General features: G+C 36.7%; 1 protein-coding gene across 3 annotated transcripts in view; it reads right to left on the bottom strand.

Moving 5' to 3' along the window:
- Nucleotides 1-1,792: 1,792 nt before the first annotated feature.
- OPRM1 (opioid receptor mu 1) overlaps nucleotides 1,793-27,233 on the bottom strand; it is a 63,400-nt gene continuing 37,959 nt past the window's right edge. Inside the window, exons 2-4 of one of the 3 annotated variants that reach the window (XM_041737851.1) lie at nucleotides 19,895-20,247; nucleotides 18,645-19,165; nucleotides 1,793-1,865 (exon numbers count right to left, since the gene is read on the bottom strand). In XM_041737851.1, the coding sequence (XP_041593785.1) occupies nucleotides 1,827-1,865; nucleotides 18,645-19,165; nucleotides 19,895-20,247 (913 nt within the window). In that variant the 3' untranslated portion in view covers nucleotides 1,793-1,826. Of the gene's footprint in view, nucleotides 1,866-15,910; nucleotides 15,956-16,883; nucleotides 16,942-18,636; nucleotides 19,166-19,894; nucleotides 20,248-27,233 lie in introns of those variants that run through there. The other 2 variants (XM_041737857.1, XM_041737844.1) reach the window with 2 other exon arrangements.

Below are 27,233 nucleotides of genomic sequence, written 5' to 3'. Positions count from 1 at the left end.
GTTTTAGTTACTTTGATCAGAAAAACATTAAAGATGATGTATATCCATTCTGGGACATATATTTGTGAAATAGAGATTATTAGAGGCAAATATAAGACTTCAATATTCAAGATGAAATATTATCTTGGCTTTTGTTTTTTCTCATTCAGTGAATACATGTATTGGGTTCACATAATGACAGCCAACTGGATCTGAGATGGTAAATTTAGTTATTCTGATCCAAGACAGCTGTCTTCCTGAAACATTGCCTTTGGATGTCCGGTGCATATTTGTGCCTTATTATACTGAGGAATGGATACAAATTTTAATGTTGAATCTACTGGCAGCTTGCAGACTTAGACATACTTTTATAAGGGAAGTTGGCACCCTGTTGTCTACTATGTCTACATAGATAAATATGTACATGACTCATTTAATCAACATGGACAAGAGTTCAACGTGGAGGGCTTTTATGCATGGACCGTCTGACTTGACTACCTACATAGATCAAGTAAAATGAGTGATTGCCAAATCTTTACTGTATTTTATACGATAGAAAACCAGTCAAAGAGGAGATTTATCTTACAGAAATTGCTTAGAAGACTGACATTTTATAAAGGAAATCCTGACATTTAGCAAAGATCAAAAAGACCAACATACTGATGATGACATTATATAAACACAATCTTCAGGAAAATATTCCTGGGTCATTGTTAGTATTTCATGTCCAAGTAACTCCACAGGACTGAAAAGAAGATTAACCATTTTTATCTATGGCCATTTGATTCTTTCTGTTTTGAGATTAAGCTTATTGGATCCTTATTTTTAAGAAGGTTTAGCCTGTTCTGAAAATCAACAGCAAAAATCTGTCATTTTATCACATTGATTCAAAAAGCATAAGTACTCTGAGCAGAGTTAAAAAAAAAAGATAAAAGAATATGCAAAGGGAGTGTGTAGTATGGAGAAACTACTGCAAGATGAAGTCAGTACATTTTAATGCTTGACTTCCTCCATAGATGAAGTGATGAGCTCAATGATCCACTATTACCTTATATGAATACTTCTACAAAAGAAGAGAATTGCACCGTTAAAACTAGGGAGCAAACAACTGAAAGCCTAAGAATGGACAATCTCCCATTGAGACTCTCGGGAAGTACCTGCAATGCACAAGAATCTACCTTTCTGCAGCTGACACATTGCTGTGTTTCAGACTACGTTTCATGTTAATTTCTTCCCTTGCAATCATGGAGCTAGATAAGAGATGTTATTTTAAAAAGAATACAAAACCAAGAAATGAAGGTGGAAATGATGTCTTACGTGTTATAATTTGAAGATTAACATTAAAAGTAAAAAAAAAAAAAAACAGAATAAAATATTTCTTAAAGAAGACTAAGTAAAGTCCTGACTTCCCACACAAGTTCCTTTGATCGGAGGTAGCACTTACTTTACATGTCACCATGCTGAGTTTAATAATTGATGGTTTTCCTCTAATGAGATTATAAATATTTGCTTGGAAAAAAATATTATACATGGAATGGTGATCTTCTATGATGACCTCAATTCACATACCATGGTATGTTTTGGTTCCATTGGGCATCTTCCTCATGCTTATGTACACAAACTGGACTCTTCAGTGTAGTATAATCTTTTCCTTCCCAGCACTTGACTTAGTTGAGATGTCCTTCTCATGTGCAGAGTAGAGTGGCCACAGAGGATTGAGTTTGGATGACTCTGGAGCAGATGCTTTCCTAGGAAACTGGAGCTTCCCACACGTTCTTGCAGTGACCTGCTTCCATATAGATGGTGGCTTCTGAGCTCAGTGAGGGTCTGAATGGCATGAGACCCACTTAGGGCAATGGAGAAGTTTCTGCTTCCAGATTTTCTAGCTGAAAGAAGAAAGAGCAAAGACACTGAGCATTTCAAATTGGGTTGCAGTCATATTTATCAGGCATCTTCTGTATGTCAGAACTGTCCTGAGAACCCTCAGTATTCTTTTACCTGCAACCCTCAGAGCTTTTTCTAAGTGTCAAGACATTACTTAATCTCTTGGGTCATTATGAATAATCTCTTGGGTCATTATGAATATACTATTGCATTTGTATACAATGAGAATTATACAGTAGTCATCAAAGGGATATTACTGATGGCTTCCTTGAAAAAATACATTTTAATCCAAATCCCTTATCTCCCTCTGTTCTTGACCCTCTTTCTCCTTCTTTCTCCTCAAATTATTCATGGCTTGACAAAAATTTCAAAAGAAAAGTAGTGTCTCTTTTTGCAATACCTTTCATGTTCTTCATTTCTAGATGAAGACATTTTAATTTTTCACCCAATTCTCAAAATTAATGGATTTTTCCCTGAAGCACACAGATTTTACCACCTGCATTTCCACTGTAAAGCTAGCATATACTGTAAAGCTAGCTACTTTTTTGAGCAATAACATGTTTGTTCCCACACATAAAAACGTGGCTTGATATTTTCAAATATGGGAGGAAAATTGTAGGAAAGAAACAAGTTTTATAATTAGCAAGTAATAATTGCTGTCATTGTTACTATAGTTTTTGGTGAGAAGGAAAGGAGGTGTTTACAGAGTCAGCGTCAAGGCATGAGAGGGCTTTTCCCTTAAGTTTATTTTGGTAAATTTCACACTTCAGGAAAAGTGCAAGAATGAGAATAGCACAGAGAACATTTGTGTACACTTTACCCAGACTTACCCGCTATTAACATTTTATCCCATTTGTTTTATCATTTGTTTCCTATACTTTTTTTTCTCTCTTCTACACACAGACACACACATGATCTTACTGAACTATTTGATAGTCAGTTGACTTTTTATCACTACACATTTCACTATATATTTCACTATATATTTCCTAAAAATAAGGAGTAGAAAGATCAGAATCACCATTTGGAGAGGCAGTCTACCATGGCCCTGGGTTTCCAGTGCATTCTTGCTGACTGTGCCAAACTGCGAGGCTTCACTGTCCTCAGGCCTGGAACAGTTTCTACAGGGGGTCACATAGGCAATTAGTTAGGCCAAGGTGACCACAGCATCGATTGCTGTGTGAAGTGCCTGTTCCTAGGAAGGTTTGTTTACTGCTTGGCCCCAAAGGGGCTGAGACTTTAGCTCTGGGTTCCTTAACTGTGACACAACCCATTGTGTGTGCAGCCACCATCTGGTCTCATCACGCTGCCTTGTGGGATTTGGAGGCAAAAGAGGCACTGCTAAACTAAAGCTCCTGTTATTCCTGTGCTGTGAGTACCAAACTGTCTGACCTTTGGTCTACTTTTCGCACCTCAAGAGTTGTGGTAAGACAACCTGCTTGCTTGCTCAATCATCTCCTTTGTAGTCTTTGGAGATGGACTCCTTTGGAGTCTGGTTACTTCTTGCCATCTTCTAAGAGGTTCTTCCCAAAGAACCACCACCTGCTGGCACCACCAGCAGGATGTCAAGATAGACAATAACTTTTTGGAAGAGAGAAGGCGGGCTCATGGACTGGGTTTCAGAATATGAAGAAACTCTTTGGGAGCTGGTAGTAAATGTTCTGGCCAAGGTGGTACCAAAAGACAGGGAGTAATTGGTCCACCCCTGTCTTCTTGTTGATGAATGTGACTTAAGTCAATGGATGGGGGCTGAGTGGTGAGGACTCAAGTCTAACCAACTGCCCACATGGTACCATGGTGGTTGCTTGCTCTCCTATGGACTAGGAGACTAAGAGAGCACTCTGACCACCACCAGGGAGGAAAGCGCAACTTCACCAGCTGTAAGTCAAGACTAGAAACTTCTAGAAGGCAAATGTCTTCATAATGAACATTAAGATATAGACCCACAGTGAGAGGAAAAAGAAGGATGTCCAGGAGTGCTTTGATCAACAGGCCAAAAAGGTGTTAGCCATGTGGCTGATGAAGGAGTAAGGGAGGTTACAAAGTGAACAAAGCACTTAATGTCTTCTTACAGGAAATCTCATGCCTGAAGCCAGTGTGCAGATAATTGAACTGGGACAGAATCATGCCCCACAATGAAGTTTACTATTGTGTATTTCTGTTTCAATGATCACATTATGACCAAACCAGGGAGACTTTCTTGAGGCCAATACAATCCCATGAAACTCTATAGAGAAAGCTACTCAAAGGCTGAGGCTGTTTTATACTTCTTCTATACTGAACAGAATGACAGCCTGATTATGATCCCGCGTCCAGAGAACAACTGGTTCACTTTACTTTAAGATTACCCCCTTCTCTGCAAAGTGGAACATTCTACTATTTCTTTCTTTCTTTCTTTCTTTCTTTCTTTCTTTCTTTCTTTCTTTCTTTCTTTCATCCTCCTTTCTTCCTTCTTTTTTTTTTTTTTTTTCTTTTGGAAGACCTTGTGATGGAAGCTGTGCAGACTTAGGGCCACTAGAGGCCCAGGACAGAGATAGCACTCTCCAAACCAGGCAGTCTCTGCAATCTAAGGCAAAGGTCAGGATGGGAACATCTAATGTCCTCCAAACTGTAAGGCAATGTGAATATGCTTCTTAAAATGGGGGGGTCCCAAAGTAGAGGCTGATGGAATAATCACCAAAGAAATGTGGTCCAGATATAAGGCTATGATGGGCCCCATGGAGGCAGTTAGTAGCTCATACAAATAAAATTCTGCATGTCTCTCTAGAGCCAGATTTCTTTGTGGAGACCAGTCTCCCACTAATGAGGAACTAGGAAGCCATGTGGCTGCCTTATAGCAAATTGCGTCCTCAGAACCTCTACTGCTTCACCTTGCATTTCTGTATCAAGATTTGAAAACCTTTAAGGATAAGGGGCACTGGGATGAGGTAAGGTATTTTTGTTTCCAGGGGAGATCAGAGGCTTCATACCCTAAGAAGGACACAATGAGGGTAGGAGAAAAAGGTAAAGGGGAGAGAATATAATATATATAATTGCATATATTCTGACACAGAATATACATAGTAATGTGAATATTGTCCCCTGCCATCAGATTCCATATTGTAGTCAGGAACCTACCCTTTACTTTAGCTACCATAGCCAATGAGATGGAACAAGCCATAGGAGATCAACAAGTCAGGCTAATCTCCCTGATTGTAAATGGATCAACGATTGGGCTTAGACTACATTCTTTTTGATATGATTGAATTAATTTGTTGTGTTTGAATTGATATCAACACTACGGTGGTACAATTCATGCTACTCTAAGAAAAAAGCTGAATGGTTATTGGAAATAAGACCTATTAGTCTTCTCTGGCACTTACTCAGTTGAATATAGATACTGGGATGCATGGCTGAGGTCAATACTAGAGATTGACCACATCCTGTGGATGGGATTCTGTGGATAATAAGTCTAATCAAATATTGACTGAAATGAAGAGAACAGATTTGGTTCTAGATCCTGTCAGAATATCTAATCCAAATTGCTATGGGTTGGCATATAAAAATTGAGTTCAGCCAAAAATGTGTTGAGCTGACAGGTGAATTATTGGGAAAGACAGTCCTCTAAGCATCCCTACACATTCTTGCTAACTGAACTGTGTTACAAGGCCTATCTTCTGACTCAGAATTCTTCCTAGGGTCACAGTCAATTGAGAACCTTTGTTGCCTGACCTCATGAGGACTACAGCATCACCATTTTGTGATTGCTTGCTCCTTGGTGAGAGGGTTGGTTTGCTTATCACTTGCTACAAAACGTGCTGAACCCCTAGCTCTAGGCTTTTCCATTGGTTGCAACCACTATGTGCATAGTGACAATCTGGTCCCATTGTGTTGCACCCTGGGACACAGGGACTGGGAGCCAGGGCTCCTGTGCTGATACTCCTGCAGTTTGTAGTGCTATGGGGGACAAATTGTTTTCTCTGGTCCATTGAGTCACAATGTGTATTTTTGGTACCCATGGAGTGGTGTCAAACCTGCTTGCTTTCTTGAAAACCCGTGACTTCCTGCTACTTCTTAAGTCTGGCCTTTTTTCCTGACATGACTATAGTACCATTATAAATTCCAGTAAATTTGACATTTGATATCGATACACTATTTTAATCTATAATTTTTAATCTATAATTTTTCCAATTTTGTCAACAACTTTTGAACTGGTTTTTTTTTTTCAGGAAGTCAAATAGCAAATACCCTTGAACTGTTTTTTAGCCTATTTTGAACAATAAAGTTTTGAAAAGCTTTTGGATTATTCTAACTGAGGCACTTTTAATCTCTATCCACACAATGATTGGAGTGTGTTTCCTAACCCTGAAGGAAATTTAACAGATTTTTCTTTTTTTAACCAATTTCACCATTCTGTGGAAAGAAATTGAAGTCTTGAGAGGTGAAGTGACATGCCTGCATATTGGTTGAGGAAAGATAGTTCAATATTCTTATTTTTCCTTTTTTGCAGGCACTTTTTTCCACTTCTGTTTTCTCTTTCTTTTGATGTCATCTGAAGTTGCGATTGAAGCTAGTTACAAAGTTGGGTACTTTTGAAGCTGATCATAGTTTTAGCCAGCAGTAGGCTTCAAACTGTCATTTTTACAGCATCATAAAAACAAAGCCACACAGAAAACTGAGAGCTGATGCCTAATAGGCAAAACTCTCCATTTGCCTCAGTAATATAGAACCATCTCTTTTTCTAAGCTCTTTTGCTTAAATAGACATATTGGGATCTAGAGCATGACAAGGGGTCAAACTTTGGTAGAGGAGAATTCAAGGAAATGTGAAATAGTCTGATAGTTCAAAGGATTCAGACTCGATGGGCCATATACTTCCCTCTCCTCTAACTGTGTATTTATTTTGTTCAGTATAATACATCTTTTCTCTCACAAAAGGAAGCTTTGGTGGTTACTTTTGTAGTTTACTAGAAGTTAGTCCCCAGAGTCTGATTGAAGTGATCAATCAAACCCAGAAAGGAGCCCTAATTTTTTGGCACTTAGAAGATACTGCTGATGTCCTGCTTGGGAAGATCTCCTGCACAGCCACTGGCATAGGATGCCAAGCTCACACAGCTAGTTATCAGCAGCCATCACCAAATTCAGGCTCTTTAGCTTCCAGTCTTGCATTCTTTCACAAAAAAGATTATAATTACTCAACTTTTTTGGCATGTATCTCACCATTGAGCATAGATGATTTTTTAAAAAGAAACCTATTTTCCTCAAAACAAAAGAATGTGCCAACTATGAGACTTATTCTTAGCAAAGTGTAGTTTAGATCAGTGGAAACATATTCCAAAGCTACATAGATGTTTTCCCCCCTTGAGGATCATAACCAGAAAGTGGCAAATTTCAAAACAAAGCACAACAAAAGTGAAAACCCAAACAGAACACCTTTGAAACACTGGCCCTGTATTCAGATAAGTTTGAGAACTTCAGCTTAAAAAACAAAATGCAAATATGTATATAAAAGGAAATGTGGCACAAACACACACACACACACACACACGTGCACTAGAACTTTTCAATGCCTTTACAATGTTAATACACAGTATCAATTCCCATGACCAAAATAAGACATGCCACATTTCTGAAGATTTGTCTAAGAGCTATTTTTTTTCACAGACTGCATATTAACATTTTATTTAGTAGTGTGCTGTAAGATCCTTTTTAGAAAGTCATTAGTTCTGATTCCTTAGACATCAAATCTTAACACCTGAATTTTGGCCACATTCCCTTTCGTAGAGGCAAAATTCTGATGCTTGAACATTCAAGACCTCCAGTGACAAGGGAGTTCTTGTATCTCAAGGCTTAGAAATGTCTTTGTTTGGTTATATTACGATCCCTTTCCTGTAGCTTCCACCTGTTGGCTTTAACTAGTGGAATTGTACTGAATAAATCCAATTCCCTCTTCGCATCCCTTCAGGTATATGAAGAGAACTACTTCATCCTCTCTGAGTCTTCTATTTCTCAGGTAACTATGTGCAGTTACTTCAACAATTTGTCATGTTGAAGAATTTTAACTTCTTTCATCTTCTCAGTTGCTCATCTCTGAACACATTGCAATTTGCTTATTTCATTTCTGAAGAATGTGACGTATTAGAGTAAAGCTAACATTTCTTAGGCTCTAGTCACTAGACTTCTGTGGATATGATTATCTCTAATACAATAGTTGGGATGGCCTATATCTATCTATCTTTCTTTTCTTTTCTTTTCTTTTCTTTTCTTTTCTTTTCTTTTCTTTTTTTTCTTTCTTTCCTGTTTCCTATTATTGATCCATGAAATAAAATCTATGACTTTTTTTAATATGACTTTTTTTTTTCATTTCTGCTATCACTCACATTCTGTGTGTCTATAGGTAGATTTTTTTGACTAAAATTTTTCTCTAGTAACTACTATAGCTATAGTTTTTGCTTATTTTTTCTAGTATATTTGTTTCTTTATCCTATCACTTCAGGTTTCCAGCATTCCTTCATTGATTGGGACTCTTAAGATGGGAATCTGTCAAAGCTTATAAGCATATCCCATTATACCATTATATCCAGATCATAATTCAACATACTATAGTATTATAACACTTCAAGAACTGGTCAAATCTCTTGCCAAAAAACACTATTGATACTGTGTTTACCTGATTTCTTTGTCTGGTAAGAAAACAAGATTCCTTTTACCATAATAAATTCTTAGAAAGCTTATATTGCCTCCTAGAGGTTATTGCTTCCTTTCTTTTTTTTTTTTTTTTTTTTTATTGCTTCCTTTCTAAGTGTCCTCAAAGTATGTTTTAATGATTTGATCTAGGTCCTAAAAACAGTTAATGCAAAGCTAAATATTCAATGTGGTCTTTAGTTGCTACAAAGTTACTATTAAAACTGTGACTCTATTTTTTTCCCTGAGTTTTACAGGAAATGTCTCCCATCCTTCTTTGCTTCTGAGGTTATTATTTATGTTTCATTTACAAGTTCTCTTAACGTTTCACAATATCCAGGAGGCTTGACCTCATTCTGAGTTTTCCAGTACCCTTTAACAATAATGTTTTAGGCTGAAGTTTTTTTTTTCTCTGAAAGAGAAGCTTGAAATAAAATAATAACTGAAGAATTGTGCTTTCCTCTTATCTTCATTAATATTGAATCTTAATCTTTGCAACTGGTTAGCAGTGCAGAAGGAAGCATTCTTTTGAGAAATCAGTTATCTCATAGGACACCTGGGGTCTAGCTCCTACTTTCAGGCATTATATTAAAGACGTCATAACTAATTTTTTCATCAATTAAATGTGGTTGTCAGGTTAGATCAGTGGTTCTCAGCATATTCCTTCCCCCCACCACGTCCACCCCCATCTTCTCACCCTAGGGGACATTTGGCAATGGCTGGAGACATTTTGGCTGTCACAACTAGGGGTGAGTGAGTGCTGCTTGCATCTAGTGGACAGAGGCCAGTGATGCTGTTAAACATTACAATGCACATTCTACTGCAACAAGAATTAGCTGGTTTAAAATGTCATCAGTACCAAGGTTGAGAAGCCTTGGCTAGGATCAAACTTATGATTCCTTTCAGCACGATTATTTTATTCCTTTTGAATTTTCTTTACAAGAGCTGTAATTCAGTTTCTTGGGGAAAAGAGAAGGAAGGAGATGAAAAGTGTAAAGCCTCATTGAGTGGCTTAGAATAGTGTTAGCCAATTGCCTGGCAAAGTATGTGGCCTATAATTCATCACATTCAAGTCAAAACTAAGTGCTGCCTACTACAGTTATCATCATTCTCACAGAAGTAGCATTTGAAGCTGGAGTTACTTAGGAGCATTTAGTTGGGCAGTGGTAGCACCTGGAAAAATAAATGAGCCACCTAAACTTTTAGGATTTTATATTACATCTCCTATTTTTACATAATTATAAAGTGTTTCCTTACCTGAATTTTTAAATTAAATTTACATAGACTAGAGTATAAATAATATATAATTACCTGACTTTTTCTTTAGTCGTAAACGTTTTCTTAATCTGTACTTGAAAACCAGATATTTGAAAAGATTCTCACTAACATCTTTTATATTTAGAAAAAAAGCACAAATTTAAAAAGTACATATTTGGTCTACACTCCTCATTTGTAGGATAAGGCAGTTTGGACTGTATGAACTTTAGTGTTTTCTTTCCAGTTCCAATCACCTAAGAATTGTAAATATTTTGCATATGCTTGACATATGTATACGGTAGTCATACTGTAAGCCTCCAAGGTAAACAGCATGGTAAAGTTCTGTGAGTGACATGTATCTCTTCTATTTCTTAAGGGTAGGTCAGAGAAAGCATTTTTTAAGTTGATGTTTTGAATTTGAATGAACTGATATATATTTGGGGATTTTTGAATATAAGGACACTTTGGGTAACATGACAGAGAAGAGGAAAGAACAATAAGAGTGAAATATTCTTGCTAAATTGGTAAACTGTAGGATGGGTTAAATAAGTGTTCATAATGCCAAATATATAACGACTACATTCCCTTCTACATCCCCTATGCACTGCATTTTCTTAAGGGTTTTTTTTTTAATACTTTGGTTTTTCTTGAGTAAAATATTCTTATTTCTTAATGCCATTTTCCATAGCCTTTAATTTTTTGCTTTTCTATCAGGTGTCTTAGAGATAAATATTTCATCACTATAAGCAAAAGTTATTAATTTGTTATGCTTGATTTTTTTTTTAAGATTTTATTTATTTATTCATGACAGATACAGAGAAAGAAGCAGAGACATAGGCAGGGGGAGAAGCAGGCTCCCTATAGGGAGCCTGATGCAGGACTCAATCTCAAGACCTCGGGATCATTACCTGAGCTGATGGCAGACGCTCAACCAACTGAGCCACCCAGGCATCCCATTTGTTATGCTTTAGGGACTTAAGCTTACCACATTACCATTTTGTGATTCTGAATCATCTTTATGTCTACTTATCTCTTTTGATCTTTATGAAGATTTGATAATATGGGTAGAAAAATGGGGAAACAATTAGGTAGCTTCACAGAGTTCCTAGATTTCTGATATTCCCCAGGATTCCTGGTATCTGTATGGAAAACAGAATAGTAGGAAGAATGTGGCTAATTTCAAACACAATATCTACTCTTTATCTCGGTCCATCCCTTCTTTCCTTTCTTATTTCCTTATAAATACTATGCTTTATAGATAAATGATATGAATTATTTTCCCCCATATTCATTCTTGGACTGACAGAACTATTATTTTAAATCACAGTGAAACTTTCAGCTTATCTTTAATATTTGATAACTATATGGATATAATTTTTTATTTGCTTATGTTCCTAATAAGTTCAGTTATTATGGAAAGGAAAAGTAGTTCATTTCCTTTCATTCACAAACAATAAAGCAACAAACATTAAATTAAATTTAAACTTACCTCCCACCCAGGTATGGTTAGTAAAATAATATTTATGGGTATTCATTCCTTCAGCATACATAACTGATAATGCAGAAGATCAAACTCATATGAGGTCTTGAGAACTGGCATTATAATCTTTGGGATCATGAAAACCATTCATATTTTGAAAAAGTACTATCACAATTATTTAGCTCCAAAAATGAATCCTGTTAATAGCTTCTCCTTACCCACTTTCTACTCACTTCAACGCCAGGAACTCCATTATATAAGAAAGAAATTCCTTAGTGTAGAAGGAGAAGGGCAACAAAAGTTGTGACTCTAGGTTCTTGATTTCTATGCAAATAATAATTAAAAAGGAAAAATTAAGACATGTTCTATCTTAGAAACTTGTAGTTTTCATAATGTCATCCCCAAAATAATTTTTGTCATTTGTAAAATGGTACTGATATCCAAATATTTATTGCAACCTACCCAAAGATACAGCACTCAGAATGACATTAAAAAATTAAATGACTGGTGTGTAATTGGTCATCTTCATTCAGATGATCAGTTTGTTTGGTATGAGGAAAAAAAATACAAAAGCAAAAAAATACTATGTAACTGCATTTCAAATTCATAGAGGTAGAAGGAAGAATAAATGTAGAAAGTTAAAAGAGCAAAATATCTACCTTTTGTACTTAGCTCCCAGCAATAAATATAGATAACAAATAAACACTAACCTGTCTCAAAACACGAAAGCTCAATGTGAGAATTGTCCATGTTAAATAATTAGGAAATAACAATTCTCCACTTAGGTTAGCCGAATAAGTAACATCTCATTTAAAGTTAGTTTTTAAAAGATGAATGTGTTGCTGTATATTATCAGTTACATCAATTGAAACAACAAGCACAGGAAAATGCTGCTGTAATTATATTAGTTAATCTAATCTTTAAAACAACCTCCCTGAAAGATGAGAAAATTCATTCAGGAAGAATGTTAGCTAATTCATGCCTCAGGGTTCATTGTATGGTTCTGATATACATAATAATCTTGTGTTTCAACCCTCTTGTGTGCAAGCTGAAAAAACTGAACTCATATAAGATGAAGGGGTTGCTCCATCACATGTTGGACAGGCACAGCATGACAACTAAAGCATTCACTCTTCTCCCCATCCTGGTCTCCTCTGGCACCACCACCCAACAAGCTGCCTTCTCTAGTAAGATAAATGTGATTTATAAAAATGTTAACTAGGGGGGATCCCTGGGTGTCTCAGTGGTTTAGCGCCTGCCTTTGGCCCAGGGCATGATCCTGGAGTCCCGGGATCAAGTCCCACATCCGGCTCCCTGCTTGGAGCCTGCTTCTCCCTCTGCCTGTGTCTCTGCCTCTTTCTCTGTGTGTCTCTCATGAATAAATAAATAAAATCTTAAAAAAAATAAAAATGTTAACTCAGCCTCTCTGACATGAATGAAAAATTTTAACTTGTGGAAAAGCAAATGTTATCATTTAGTGAGAATCAACACGACTTTAATGATGGCAAAAGATTTTAGTTCAAATAACTCATGGAATGATAAGCAAAATCCTCATTATTAAATTTCTAATTCCCCATGGTATTCATTAATCCATCTAGATATTTATCTTTATACACATATATGATATGAATACATATAAACAAGCCTACATAAAGACCTTGTGGAATTTGAATTGTTCATATGTAAATGCTACAATTTAGTTCTAGGAGCTACCACTGGAGAAGAGTGACAACCAACTGGTGGGGCAGTAGGGCACCTAGATTCAAATTCAATTGGATTTGTTCCTCAGCCACTAATTTTGTAAATATGACCTTGGGCAAGTTAATTCTGTAAACACTGGCTTTCTCAACTGTAGAGATAATAATTCATACCGCATATGACTAAATAAGCTATACTGGACACAAACTGGTCAATAAGTGACATTTCTAATAGTCTTAAAGCCAAATATTTTCTGTGAATAATCATATTTTCAGTTAAATAATATTTTATCCTCCTAGATAATGGCCAAGTTATACAAACATGAAATTCTTATTGTTATTTATTAAAGATATTATTCATTTTAAATATAAATATATTCTAGTACTACACATGCATAAAGAGGCACACCAATATTATGCACATGCACATATGTGCATACACACACACTCATAACTGGATCCATTTTCTTTTAAATCCTCTAGTTGAAAGAATATCCATTTTTGTTTTATTCACAAAATATGCATTAATGTGGTCAAGCTCTGTAATTTTGTGAACTATTCTCTTTGGGGCTTTTGTGATGGAATGGAAATGCTTTTCCTTCTCAAATTATCTCTCCACAGATGTTTTACAAAAAAACATCAAGATCTAGTTTTTTAGAGTGATGTGGTTGATTTAAAAAATTAGGCTACTGCTTTTAGTTTAGCTGGGGATAATATAACTTTGTAGTTAATAAAATTGCAAAGCATCTCCTAATTTCTTGACATGGTACTTTGATTAAAATGCTAAGAAAATGCTTTAAAAATGGTAACCACAGGGCTTAGCGCTGGACTTGTCATATCAATGAGAAGAAGTTGGCAGGAGGTACCATAATATTAGTTTTATCAATGCCCTAAAAGACTCATTGATAGTTATATTAGAAAATTAAAGCTTTGTCCACCTATAGCTGCATTATTTTGCTAAATACAAGATTCATTTGGTGAAAACATTCTTACCAATCAGCTTGACTAAAATAGTAGTCAGATTAGACAAAACAGTAACTTTTATACTATTTGGATAAAGTTACAGCTTTAACCAGTTTTCAATTTCATGTTTTATTCAAAATGCAGATTCTTGGACCCTTCCTTGACCTTGACCCAGTGAACCAGAATTTCTTAGAGGAATTTCTCAGAACTTATAATAAGATTTGAGAACCTCTGGCTGAGACCATGTAATAATATTTGACTATAAAGTGGCATTGTGTAGGAAAGCAAAGGAGAGTTTGGATTAATACTAGAGGCCCAGGTGTTTTTCGGGGTTCTGCTTCTTATTGATGGTTTGATCTTTTAGAACCATTGAGTCTCCCTGAGCATTTACTTATGTTTACCCGTCAGGGTTGTTACAGGAAGCCAATGTGATAGTGCACATGAAAGCACTTTTAATCTGTGCTGTGATACAAATGTAAGATAGCATTATTATGACAGTTATGCTTAATACAAACTCTTTAAATAATAATCCAAGTGTCTAATAGAGTTGTTTCTTTTCCCATATAATGTTAAACATTAAAGGACATAGTCTTGGTATCAAAATAGAAAACGCATTATGGAATGCAAATCAGGGTGGGACATGAAGCAGTGAAGGCAGGTTAGAGTGGTCAGCATCTCAGGTCTGAGCTGATCTGAATTGATCTGAGCAAATGGGGAAAGTGCTCTGAAGCAAGGTGGAGTCCCATGACAACCACTGGCTGCTACATGTACAGTAGATAGAAAATGAATGTCTGTGCCTGAGTCTACCTAATAAAATTCTAGAAGTCATAGACTATGAACTGACCATAAATCAGGCATGGAGTCCTGCAGCTGGAGCAGGAGGCTGAGTCCTGGAATGCACAAAGGAGAGGAGGACATTTTTATTTTATTTTATTTTATTTTATTTTATTTTATTTTATTTTATTTTATTTTATTTTATTTTATTTTTTATACTTAGCCAGAGCAAGACCTCTTTAGGGCCTGGAATCCAGTTCTTGGCCTGCTCATCAATAGCACTTGCTAAAAATAAAATTAGAAGACCAGCACACATGTAACAATTCTTTTTTTTTTTTTTTTGACAGTAGAACTTTTGATCAGAGGACTCAAGAAAAGAAAACGAAGAACCCCTTCTGTGAATATTTTCCAGTTACTGAAGAGTGAGCCTGGAATAATGGCAGAGTATTACGTAAGCATTGAGGTCATCAATTAGTAGCATAAGAAAGGGGTCATTCCTACTGTCCTCCATATCTCCTGAAATATCATGGGCCCTTTGATCGTTCACTCATTCAATAGATATTTTTAGAGTACTTTTTAATATGTCAGACACTGTTTAGGTAGCTACTGGAAGAAGAAGAAGGAGCAAGGCAGATGTGGTTCATGCCCTCAGGAAGCTATGCTTGTCCAGTGCAGCATCTGCCTACTGTAGATAGTTGGCAAAAGGGCCCACAATGATTTCCCTCCCTATATCCACACCCCTTTGCAATGTAACTGCAGCTTCTACCATCAAGAGGTAAGGTCTGTTTTCTACTCCTTGAACCTATAACTTGTGACCACCATGAGGAAAGCAGGGGCTAACATGCTGGAAGATGAGGTTCCATCAGGACCTTGCCATTCTTGCAGGGGTCATCCCAGACCGGCTAGCTGACAGCAGTTCTGGCAACTGCTGCTGCCCTTGCAGTGAGTCCACCTAAGACTGAAGAATTTTCTAGCCCAGACCTGCTCAAACTACTCATATATGGAAGCACAAACTACATAAATTGTTGCTTTAAGCCACTATGTTTTGGAATGATTTGTTACATAGCAAAAGCTGACCAAGTAACCCTTAACTATGTAAATATGATTCAAAATTTATTTTGGGCACAGAATTTTCTATATGGCTTATCAAATTACCTTAATAACTGCCAACTCTTCATTTTGCGCTGTAGGGACATGGTCTCAGTGTATAGTTGTCAGAATACAGACACCCTGGGAAGGTTTGATATTGGATCTCTGATCTGCAGAATATGAAGTTGACTAGTGCGCTTGAAACGTGACATATAGAATATATTTCTTCAAGAAAATACAAATACACAGGCAGGACATAAACATCTACCACAGCACCAACTCCAAACAAGCAGTTAAAAGGTTCATGTAAATCCAATTAGCCTTGTTTCCCAAAAGAATGGCGCATGGTGTAAAAAAAAACAAAAAACAAAACAAAACAAAAAAAAACATGAATGAAGAAACAAACAAACAAAAAAAAACCCAAAACCTGTCAGATTCTGAATTTGTATGATTGATCAACTATGTCCTATAGACACAGCCATAAAGTCTCTGATTTTTCCTTCAAGTAATTTCATTATTTTGATACATTATCAAAACTCTCACCAAAGGCTTATGTCTCCTTCCAGATGTCTGTGGAACCGCCTGGACTCTAACAATGACACATCAGTGGAGATGAGTGAAAGAGATCTTTGATTTATCTTAATTCTCAAATATGTCAGAGTGTCTTTTCCTCTTTTCCTGGCAGTGGCTCTTCTCTGTCCAGCCCTCCCAGCTGGGCATTTTGGGAAAGCAGCCAATTCCAGGGCTAATGTGTTTCTGCTGTTATCTGACACTGACGCTGCTTCATAGAGGCAGCAATGAAGATAAGCCCTAATTGGTTGTATTTTTAAAGCAAACCTTTTAGTTACTTAGAACAGAGCTTCCTCAATTAGCTTCCTTTCTCCTCTCTCTGGCTGTGCAGGAACCACACTAATGTGAAAATGCTGCATCTGGACGGGAGTCAAGAGCAGGGTCGGGGCAACTGCAGGACAATCATGCTGAACAGGAGAAGCTCTCCGCCAGGCAGGCTGGGAGCTGTGTTTCCCGGAGAGCAGGTGAGGGAAGCACGCTCAGAAGATTCGATGGGACAAGAGGCCCCAGCAGTAGTCCTGGGTAAGGCTACCCACAGCCACACCCCAGCGTGCCCGCAAGAGAGGGAAGGTGGGGCACGCCCCGACTGAGATAGAGTCAATACTTGATAGTGCTCCATCCCTGTGCTTGAACGGAAGTACTTTGTTCCACTGCAAAATGTGTTAACCTTGGTTTAGGATTGAGAGTTTTAAATTGCATTCTGCAATGTATTATCCTCTGGTCGGAGGAAATCTATTTGGATCCCTACCCGTTTTAAGGTACTCACAAGCCTTTGATAGCTGCTGAGGGGGAGAGCTGTTTAGTAGAAGAGGCAGGTTTAGAGGTCTTGATGTGGAAAAAAATACAGAGAAAAGAAGCAGAGTAGAAAAACATTTCTTTCTGGCTTTTACCCAGCCTGAAATGGAATTAGAAGGGACACATGGTAAATTAGTAATTTCCCTTTGGTTGGCAGTGGGTCTGCCATCATTATCTTATACTGTCTAGGGGGCCCAAGTTCCCAAGTTCCTTTCAGCATTAATATCAGCACTGTGAGGATTAGCATCCCGGAGGGATGATCATTTGGGCCTCCTTAGGCTAGGCCTGTGGTCAGTAGGAAAGGGTGAGCCTAGGTGAGCCTGGGGCACTGCAGTGGGGATAGGGCAAAGCAGAGTGAGGCATGGGGAAAAGAAAACTGAGAGCAAGCAGCCGCTCTGTACTGTAAGGCTTTCCCTCTGCCTCCTCTGGTTAGGCTTCCTAGTCCCTTTTATGGAGGCATCTGTTCTCACAGTCCTGGCCCCTGACCCTATGAAGTTGCTGGCTCTGACTCAAGGATTTCCTTCACGGCAAGTTGGAATTTGAATTCTGTGTTATAAAATTACAGAGGCTGTGATTTTTGGATGTTGGCACTATGATTTGCAAATTTACTTATTTAAATTAATATTAGTAGTGACGTGGTATGTTTAATTTACCGTCTAGGTTGGATTCCAAATTTTGCATCATCAGTGGCTTATCAAGGTCATATGAACTTAGAGACATTTTTTTCTCTTTTTGATTCTCATCTGATGATCATACCATGTATAAATCTTGACTCTTTGGTGCAGGCCACACTCTGTACTCTGTGCATAGGAATATATCTTACAAAAAATCATCACTCCTCACCATATTAATCCTGACTGGTAATGACTGTTCTAAAACTGAGTTAGTTCTAATAATTAAGTAATATGTTTGCTGTTCTCTCTAGAGTTCAGGTATAAAAATTGACAAACCGATGGCTGAACAAGTTAGGCTGGCTTTTTTTTTTTCTTTTTTTGTCTTTTTTCCTTTGCTGTGACAGTGATTTGCTGGAAACATCTGGCACCCATCACCACAGTGAATGAAGTGATGACCCTTTCTGTTTAACCACAGAACCAGAACAGGGCTGACTTTTGAGAAGTGACAGGGATATTGGAATGATATGCATGAAACATATAACATTAAAGAAAATGAGAAGAATTTAGCATCACTTCCTCAATGTTCTAACATCATTAATTTTGCATAGAAGCAACAGCTGTGAAGATACTGATTTTTAGCAGCTTTATGAATTTCTAGTTGGCATATCTCTCTATATAACTAAATATATACAAATTATATAATGAAGTATCTCTCTGTCACAATGACCATAATTTTGCTCCTCTCCTCCCTCAGTCCTCATGGTAGGAACCTCCATCCATTCGTTACAGATCCACTTCTAATGGATTAAAACTTTGGATTGGCACAAACTAATTTTTACGTCATCCCCAGTAGGTGTACCCAATTCTAGAACCTGCATACCTGATGGTTAGTCCTATCCACTGTATTGGCCGTGGAGGGGTGGTCTCTAGTGTTTTGACGGATTCGAGTGGAGTTTTGTTGCTCAATGGTGGAGGAGGTTGGGATACAGAACTCTCTGAAGCATCGTTTGAAGTTTTCGTCCAGAAATGCATAAAGGACTGGGTTCAGGCAGCTGTTTGTGTAACCTAGAGCAATGCAGAAGTGCCAGGAAACAGTCTGGAATGTAGTTTCTGGGATTGTGATCAAGGCTTTAATGATGACGTAAATGTGAATGGGAGTCCAGCAGACAATGAACACAGCCACAACTACCAGCACCATCCTGGTGATTCTTCGCAGATTCCTGTCCTTTTCTTTGGAGCCAGAGAGCATACGGACGCTCTTGAGGCGTAAGATCATCAGTCCATAACACACTGTAATGATGAGGACAGGCATGATAAAGGCAAAGATGAAAACGCAGATTTTCAGCAGGTTTTCCCAGTACCAGGTTGGGTGAGAGAATGTGAGTGTACAATCTATGGAACCTAGAAAACAATAATTATAAGGAAGAATTAGCAACAGCATCTAATTATAGCTTTGACCAGAGCTAACTTAAACCCATTAAGGGAAGTCAACAATGGAAGATTTAAAGAAATTGAGGGAGAAACTCAGCTCTCTGTTGATTTTTAGGGGGAGTTAGTTTTTAGACTTTTTTCCTTAATATCTCATTTTTTTCCATTTTAATCACTTTAAGCTTTCATTCAGTCAATAATTGTAGAACTTTTCACTGTGAGCTAGATCCTCTGTGGAGTCTATGTTGACATAAAAATATAATCACAGTCCAAAGGCTAGAGGAGGTACAAGCTAATGGATATTTTCATTCCACTTTTTGATGGGTGGTTCATCATTCTGATATGAGGACTAGAAAGATGTATTTGTCATATGGGCAGGCACTTGAAATTTTAAAACAAGCCTCCACCTAAGGTTTTTTGGAATTTAAGTTCTAATTACTCTTGGAAGAGCTATATTCTTATTTTACTATCATTTTGATGATGCAGAGAAATCAGGAAACAATAGATTATATTTTCTTTAACATGTTTAGTGGGCTTAAAATTTAGGGAAAAATTCCTACTACAAAAAATTCAAAGGCATTTTGCTAGAAAAAATCGCTCAAATTATAATCTAATATGTTGGACCACTCCATACTTGGCTCATGACTTTATCAGCATGTCAGTCTATATATAAGTCCTTTATCCCTTATTCCTGCAACTTACCATGCCTGTACTTTGTTGTTGCCATAAACATTACAGGCAAACCAATGGCTGAAGAGAGGATCCAGTTGCAAACATTGACTATTTTGGCATTGCGGGGAGTACGGAAATCCAGAGCCTTGACGGGATGGCAGACTGCGATGTAGCGATCAACACTCATGGTACAGAGGGTAAAGATGCTGGTGAACATATTATAGTAATCTATGGAGATCACAATCTTGCAGAGGATGGTTCCAAACGGCCATGTTCCCATTAGGTAATTGACACTCTGGAAGGGCAGGGTACTGGTTGCTAAGGCATCTGCTAGAGCAAGGTTGAAAATGTAGATGTTGGTAGCAGTCTTCATTTTGGTGTATCTAGGAGATGAAGGAGGAGTGGTGGCAAAGTCAGAAGAAGACCAATGTGAAATATAGATCAGCTTCCAATATTAAAAGATATTGCAAGAGTTAGTGGAAGCACTTGAGATTAGATATGGAAGGACTCTTTTCTAATACTAGATTGGCTCCTTATAACCATGTGGCTATGAGCTAAAAACAGTTTCTCTACCTATCAGTTTTATAATCTATAAAATGGTTATAATAACAGCTGCCATACTGATTTATCACGTTTTTAAAAATGTGCCTGGCACTGTGATAGGTGTAATAGACACAGGGAGCTCTCAGTCACATATCCAAGTCTTACTGATATTCACGAAATGACTATAAAATGAATAATAATTCATTTTAACTCTAAATATGTAAAGGAAAAATTTCAGATATATATAGTTAAAAGTATGGAAAAGTGTAATCATGCAAGAATGGGTTTGTATATATATATATATCAATGTAATGGTGCAAGTGTGTTTATATGCACATATAAACATATATCTGTATACACACATACAGATTATTATGGTGGCAGAAAGAAGAAATGAAGGGAATAGAAGGGGTAAGATAAGGGAAGAAGGAAAGTATCTCGGAATGGTAGATATGCAAGTTTAATCTTACATTGGTAAGAGTAGGTTATTCTAGATAGGTAGACCACCTAAACAGAGTCATGAGTTGAAATGGCTCAATGCATGTGTTTTGGCTCTCCCAAAAGGTAAAATCCCACCAGAGAATGGCAACAAATCTGAAAGGGTAGGAACACAGAGGCTGGTTCTTGGAGGGATTTGTATGCCGTGGCAAGAAGATTGAACTTTATCCAATCCATGGCGAGGAAGCTAAGGCTGTTTGTTTTGTTTTTATTTTTTAATAGCTTTATTGAGGCATAATTGACATACAATAAATGGCATGTAATTAAAGTGTACAATTTGATAAGTTTTGACATATGTACACACTTGCGGAACAATCATCTTAATTAAGATCAGGAATTGGCAAACTGCAGCCTGCAGACCTGGTTGGGCTGCTGCCTATTTGGTTGGAACACACTCGCATTCACTTAATTACTTCTTATCTTTAGCTGTTTTGATGATGCAGTGGCAGAGTCAAGTAGTTGTGACAGAGACCATGTGGCCTTCAATGCCTAAAATATTTACTATCTTACCCTTTACAGCAAAAAATGACAACTCTTGATCAAGATAATGAACATACCCATCACCCCTAGAAGTTTCCTTGTGCAGGTCCTTAATCTTTCCATATTCTCTTCCCTGCCTTGACCCCTGATCTTGATCTGCTTTCTGTCATTTTAGGTTAGTTTTCATTTCCTAGAATTTTATGTAAATAGAATCATTCAGTGTGTACTCTTTTTTTGTCTAGCTTCTTACACTCTGCATAATTATTTTGAGATTCATCTACATCTTGTTGCATGTGTCAATAATGCATTCTTTTTTATTACTAAGTATGGATATTATTATTACTGAGTATGTATACAGATATCATTGTGTGGATATGCTAAACTTGTTTATCTACTCATCTATTAATGGGAATTGAGTTGCAGCTAGTTTTTAGATACTGAAAATGAGCTGTTATGAACATTAATTATATCTTTGCATGAACATATGTTTTTCTTTCCCCTGTGTAAGAACCTAGGGTGTTATGTTTTCAAAGCCACAGAAATTAGAATTTAGAAGAGAGAAGCAGGTATATTGACAACGCTAATAAATTATATATGATGTTGGAAGAATATCTTGCTAATGTATTGTCAAATTGTGAGATGTATTTGACATTCCACATCTATTTGCCTTAATGTTAGGAACAGTACTCAATTTCACTCTGGAAACCACTCTTTTCCCACTCTTAGTCTGAAGGTTTTATATTGGGCTCTATTACTAGTTTAAGGCTTCAACATGTAAAGTGATTGGGGCCATGGTGAATGAATGTTCAGGGATGGTCTCATGTTTCAACCAGAGCCAATAAGATTTGGGGGGGACTTCTGGAGAAAGAATAAACTATTTTTAGATAATTAAACCTGAGAGAATGTAAGGTTCTTGGAAGGGTCTGTCTGAAAGTGGATCCAACACAGAGGATGTGAATTTAAGAGAGCAAGAGAGGAACATCTACCTGAGCTTTGGACTTTTTGTTTACATGGTGCAATATGTTCCCTTTAAACTTTAGCATGTGTATATTTTTCAGTCACATGAAATTAAGAAGCTAACTCTTTTAGTCCAAGATGGCTGTTGGTTGGAGGAGGTAGTGTTATGGACTCATTTTTTTAGGGCCCTAAATCAGTGTTCAGGAAAGTTTGTTTGGTTTCAATAAGCACTGGGAAGCTGCAGTTATAGTGGAGGATTCCATGAACCCTCTTAGGGTCAACAGGCTCGAATTGTTTATTTGAGCTCTAAAATTCTGATGCCCCATCTTGTCTGTTAAAATTGCAGATGTTGCATTAATGCCAGAAAGTCAGATCTGGGGCCTTTTGAATTGCTTTAGAAGTTTGAATCCTCTAAAAGATTTATAAAGGAAAAGGTAGAGAAAGCCATTCAACTTGAGGAGGTAAAGCAATTTGATTTTAGTGAGGACTTTAAATGTGGCAAACATAAAAAAGGATAATTTAGACAAGATCCTCCAAAGTCCAACAACAAACAAATAAAAACAAGATTAAAAGTATGACTTTAAAGATTTTAGAATAAGTGACTTGGACGCTCAAGAAGTTTAAAAATTTTTGATATTTACAAAAATAAATTTCCCCCACAAAGAAGGAAAAAAAAAACCCAACTGTGTTAGCTACACCACTGATAACAGATCTGCATGATATAAAAGCATGCTCGACTACATTAGTCACTTTCTCACCCAGCTAACCTTACATTTCACATCTTATCTTTAAGAGTGTATTATGTTAAATAATTAGGTTCTTTACTGTCAGTTTTATGACTCATCAGACCTTTAACCTTTTCTTCAGGCTCATCTTAGCACTAGGTATTTATTGATGTATGTTTATTTCAGCTAAAAAATTTTCCTCCCCCGGGACGAGATGTTTGTGAAACAAAATTAGGCTAGGGTCCTACATCACAAGAGGAAAAGTGAATATCTACAGAAGCTGTTTCAATTGGCATTTTACAGGAATAAAGCTGTTTGAATTTTCTCAATTTATCCAAAGAGCCTTTCTCTAAAGATAGCCTATGTTCTTACCCCAATTACTCACACTTTGAGTCACAGCAACATACAAAAGAGGGCTTAGCAATTTCCTAAATATATGTCAGAGAATTATACAAGACCAAAGGTTTGAGAATTCTAGTTGCCTCTAGCATATCTCTAAAGGCTTTAATCTAAAGGGACAGTCTGATCAGAAAAGGGATCATGCAGTCCAACAAACACGGGCTTTTCGTTCTGTTCTGTTCTGATGCAGTGGTATGAATGCTGCCCCAGAAAAGTTACATGAACAATCAGAGTCACACTGTAAATCATAGAAGAATATAAACCAGTGTTAGCAAACATGCCGAAGAGGTGAGCTAAAGGAAGGACCATCCTTGCTTGTTCAGTTTACCTGGGTGGATCTGAGTAGAGCCCCTGGATATTAACACTGTACAAGCCTGTTTCAAAACATCCTTTGTACCTATTCCTTCTTACTGTGCCATAAATGAATTTGGTGACAAAATGGGCAAAGTGACATAGGAGGGATACATGGCATGTCCTTGGAGTGTCTCTCCTGAACTCCCAGGGCCTTTTTGACCTTGACTGGTTTCACCATGCCCACTGAAAAGGGGCATTTCCTCTAGGCAGAGGCTCAAGCTATTTTTTTCTTTTTAATTATCTCCATTGAAATTTTCCTAGTATGTATTTTTAAAAGTCTGTTCTATGTGGTTGAGTAGCTTATTTGCTATGTAAATCCAAATATATAACTATGCAATAATTATTTTTGAAAAATTATATTCTCAGGACCTTCAGGGTTTGACCCATTTATGGAGCTTCTCAATGCTGTGTTGGGGGAAGAGGCAGTATGAATTCCATTTCATTAGCATCTCAAATATTCTCCTGGATTTCATATACACTTTTTGTTTATAAATGCCCTTCCTTTCTTTGTGTTTATGGAAGAATTCCTATTTATTTTCAGACCCATTCTTGATGTCACTTTTGCAATTACTACTAGTTGCCAAAATATCTTTGATTTTGACCAACTTATGTTAAATGAAGCCACACTGAATCAATTACTTGTGTATACCCAATGGGCTTTGCAAACCTTTTGTTGTTATTGTTTAATTTGAGTTAATTTTTGAATTATGATGTCCTTGTCTCTGGCCAGAAAAAAAATGACCAAGGAAGCTTGAAAAGAGGAAGAACATATTCTAGAATCCAGTTTGTCAGTTTCGTACCATGTCAAGCCCTTCACATTGCTCTGCTAGAAATTCACAGCAGAGCCAATTGGGATGTGCAGAAGACTTTCACCTCTTTTTGAACTAATTTTCTGCTATGTTTTTACCAAACAGATTTTTTTCTCCCTTTTTTCCTGTTTGCTAATCCCAGTGAAGTAGAAAGGTACCTAATCTAGTAAGGATTCAATGAACCCTTTCTAGCACTTTTCTTGTAAAGATACTTTTCTTCCATCTGCTCTGACTTTGATGTCTACTCACCCTCAAATAAAAAATTCACACTTTTAACAGAGAAAATAAGTTATTAATTAATGAGCAAAGTGGTCATATGACTATCTACTTAAATTTCTCATTGTCCATTTCATTCTGATATTTCAGGCAAGCGTGTGTGTGTGTTTGTGTGTGTGTGTGTGTGTGTGTGTGTGTATGTGTGAAAGAGAGAGAGAGAAAGAGAGAGATTTGAGGTCTAAAACAAGAACCAAAGTCAAAGTCAGTGATGATACTCCCATTGAGTATTAACATAGAAAGAGACCACATACTAACTTATTATTTTCTATTACGTTCTCTATTAATGGAAGTGGGAACAGGGGATTACTCACTTTGCTATCTAGAATGTTTTAAAATATTTCACTTACAATTATTTCAAAGTAGTTTTATGTGTTTGATGACCAAATTTCTAATAGCTTATACTAATAAAAGGACAGAATAATAAACCTCAGACCTCTGAATCTTGTGGACAAGAAAGTGACTATTGCCTACCAGTTTGGCTCAAAAAAGAAGCACAGAGAAAGGCTTATAGGAAATTAAACAAAGAGGAAACTTCCTTCCAGGGGTTAATTGGCTTTTCGGTCTCTGTGTCACCAGAATATGATGACCATCAGGGACTTTTCGGTTGAGTGTTACTCTCTCTTTATTCACACCTGCTTCATTTTTTGTTCTCTCTTTTTATTCTTAGTTTCATTCTCCTCCCATTAATGATAATTCGTGAGAAAAATATCTTTCACACAGAGCAAGGGAAAAATCTGCTTTTTTGAAGTAGATTGAACTGATGGACCTTTTAGATAGAAAATGTGAAATGAATAAGTGATTATATTTTTGCATTTGTGGCTCGGAAAAATCAAAGTAAAATCTGTGTTTCCTCTTAATCAGTGTAGAATCTTAATGACATTAAAATTGAATACATTTCTATCATATCTTTACTGCTGATCTCATCATTTCATTCTCTATTGGTTTCTTCTTTGCCTATTTTCATCTTTATTTCTCTTATTTTATTGTATGCATTTTTTGTAAGGTTCTTGAAGTTCTCCTTATGGAAATGGAACTGAAGTGGAGGATGGAGTGAGTACATGGCTACCTGTCAATGCACTACTCCTGGTCAGAGGGAAAAAGTGAGATACTTCCATTATGGCCAAGAGATTTTGCTTAACCATTTTTTTGGGGGGCGGAGGGGGGTTATGCTTTTTTGGAAGTGCTTATTTCCTGCTTTATTTTGTTTCTGAAAATTTTACTTTGGGAAATAAATAGCATTTATTTCATCAGAAGTTTATATAAAAATTATGTCTTGCCTACTTGATGCCAAATTCTATGATAAATAATGTTTATATATCATAGTAAATATTACTATGCTAAATCCACTGGTATATTTAACCAGTATAACTGGTTGAAATATTCTTGTCTGTAGCTTTAGATTTGTTTTCAGGAAAATCTCATCTCAGACTCACTGACTTCAGAAACAGCATGAGAACATCTACCTCAGAGCTAGAGCTTTTTGGTTCATAGATAACAATGCTTTGCTTTTATTTTAAAGAACTAGTTTTTAGAACTTAGAAATATCTTAGATTTCAAATTTGGAAGGTCTAAGAGAAAAAGAAATGTCTTCTATTTTAGAATCTGAAAGTTTTGTACATAAAAAACAATCAAGTACATTACTACCAATTTCAAATAATGCTATATCCCTAGGTATTTATTTAAAAATGAAGGAACAAAAGAGAAGAACAGAACTTCAATATATGACAAAACAATTCTACCAACACCAGTATTAGAAAATTACTTTCTGAAGCTCAAACATATGCTATAGATTATAAATTTTTAAAAGGCATAGTCTGCCTGTAAAACTATTACCTATTATACTTAATACAATAAATACAACAAAGACTTCATTTATACTCTTGATGATGATGTGCATATAATTGCTCACTATAACTAAAATAGGAAAGATAGCACAAATGGAAAAATTAAAAGAAATAAAAAAAGAGAAGATTTATCCTTTCAGCACAGAACTTAGCACAAGATAGGCACCAGTAAATGCTTGTTGAATGGAATTAAATACAGCAAGAAGGATATGGGTTATTTTATTTTATTATAGTAAGATAGCCAAACTTTTTTTTTTTTTTTTTAGAGAACCAACAGTTTTTAAGTAAAAGTGAAGACAGAATATTCTTTTTTTCCTGTCAGTTCATTGTCAAATTAAAAAAAAAAAAAGTTAAAAATAGATCTGCCCAACGACCCAGCAATTGCACTGTTGGGGATTTACCCCAAAGATACAGATGCAATGAAACGCCGGGACACCTGCACCCCGATGTTTCTATCAGCAATGTCCACAATAGCCAAACTGTG

The sequence above is a fragment of the Vulpes lagopus genome, chromosome 2 (genome assembly GCF_018345385.1).
Source record: "Vulpes lagopus strain Blue_001 chromosome 2, ASM1834538v1, whole genome shotgun sequence".
Lineage (NCBI taxonomy): Eukaryota > Metazoa > Chordata > Mammalia > Carnivora > Canidae > Vulpes > Vulpes lagopus.
Note: the sequence above shows the minus strand (reverse complement) of the source record. Positions and strands in the feature narration are given on the sequence as shown.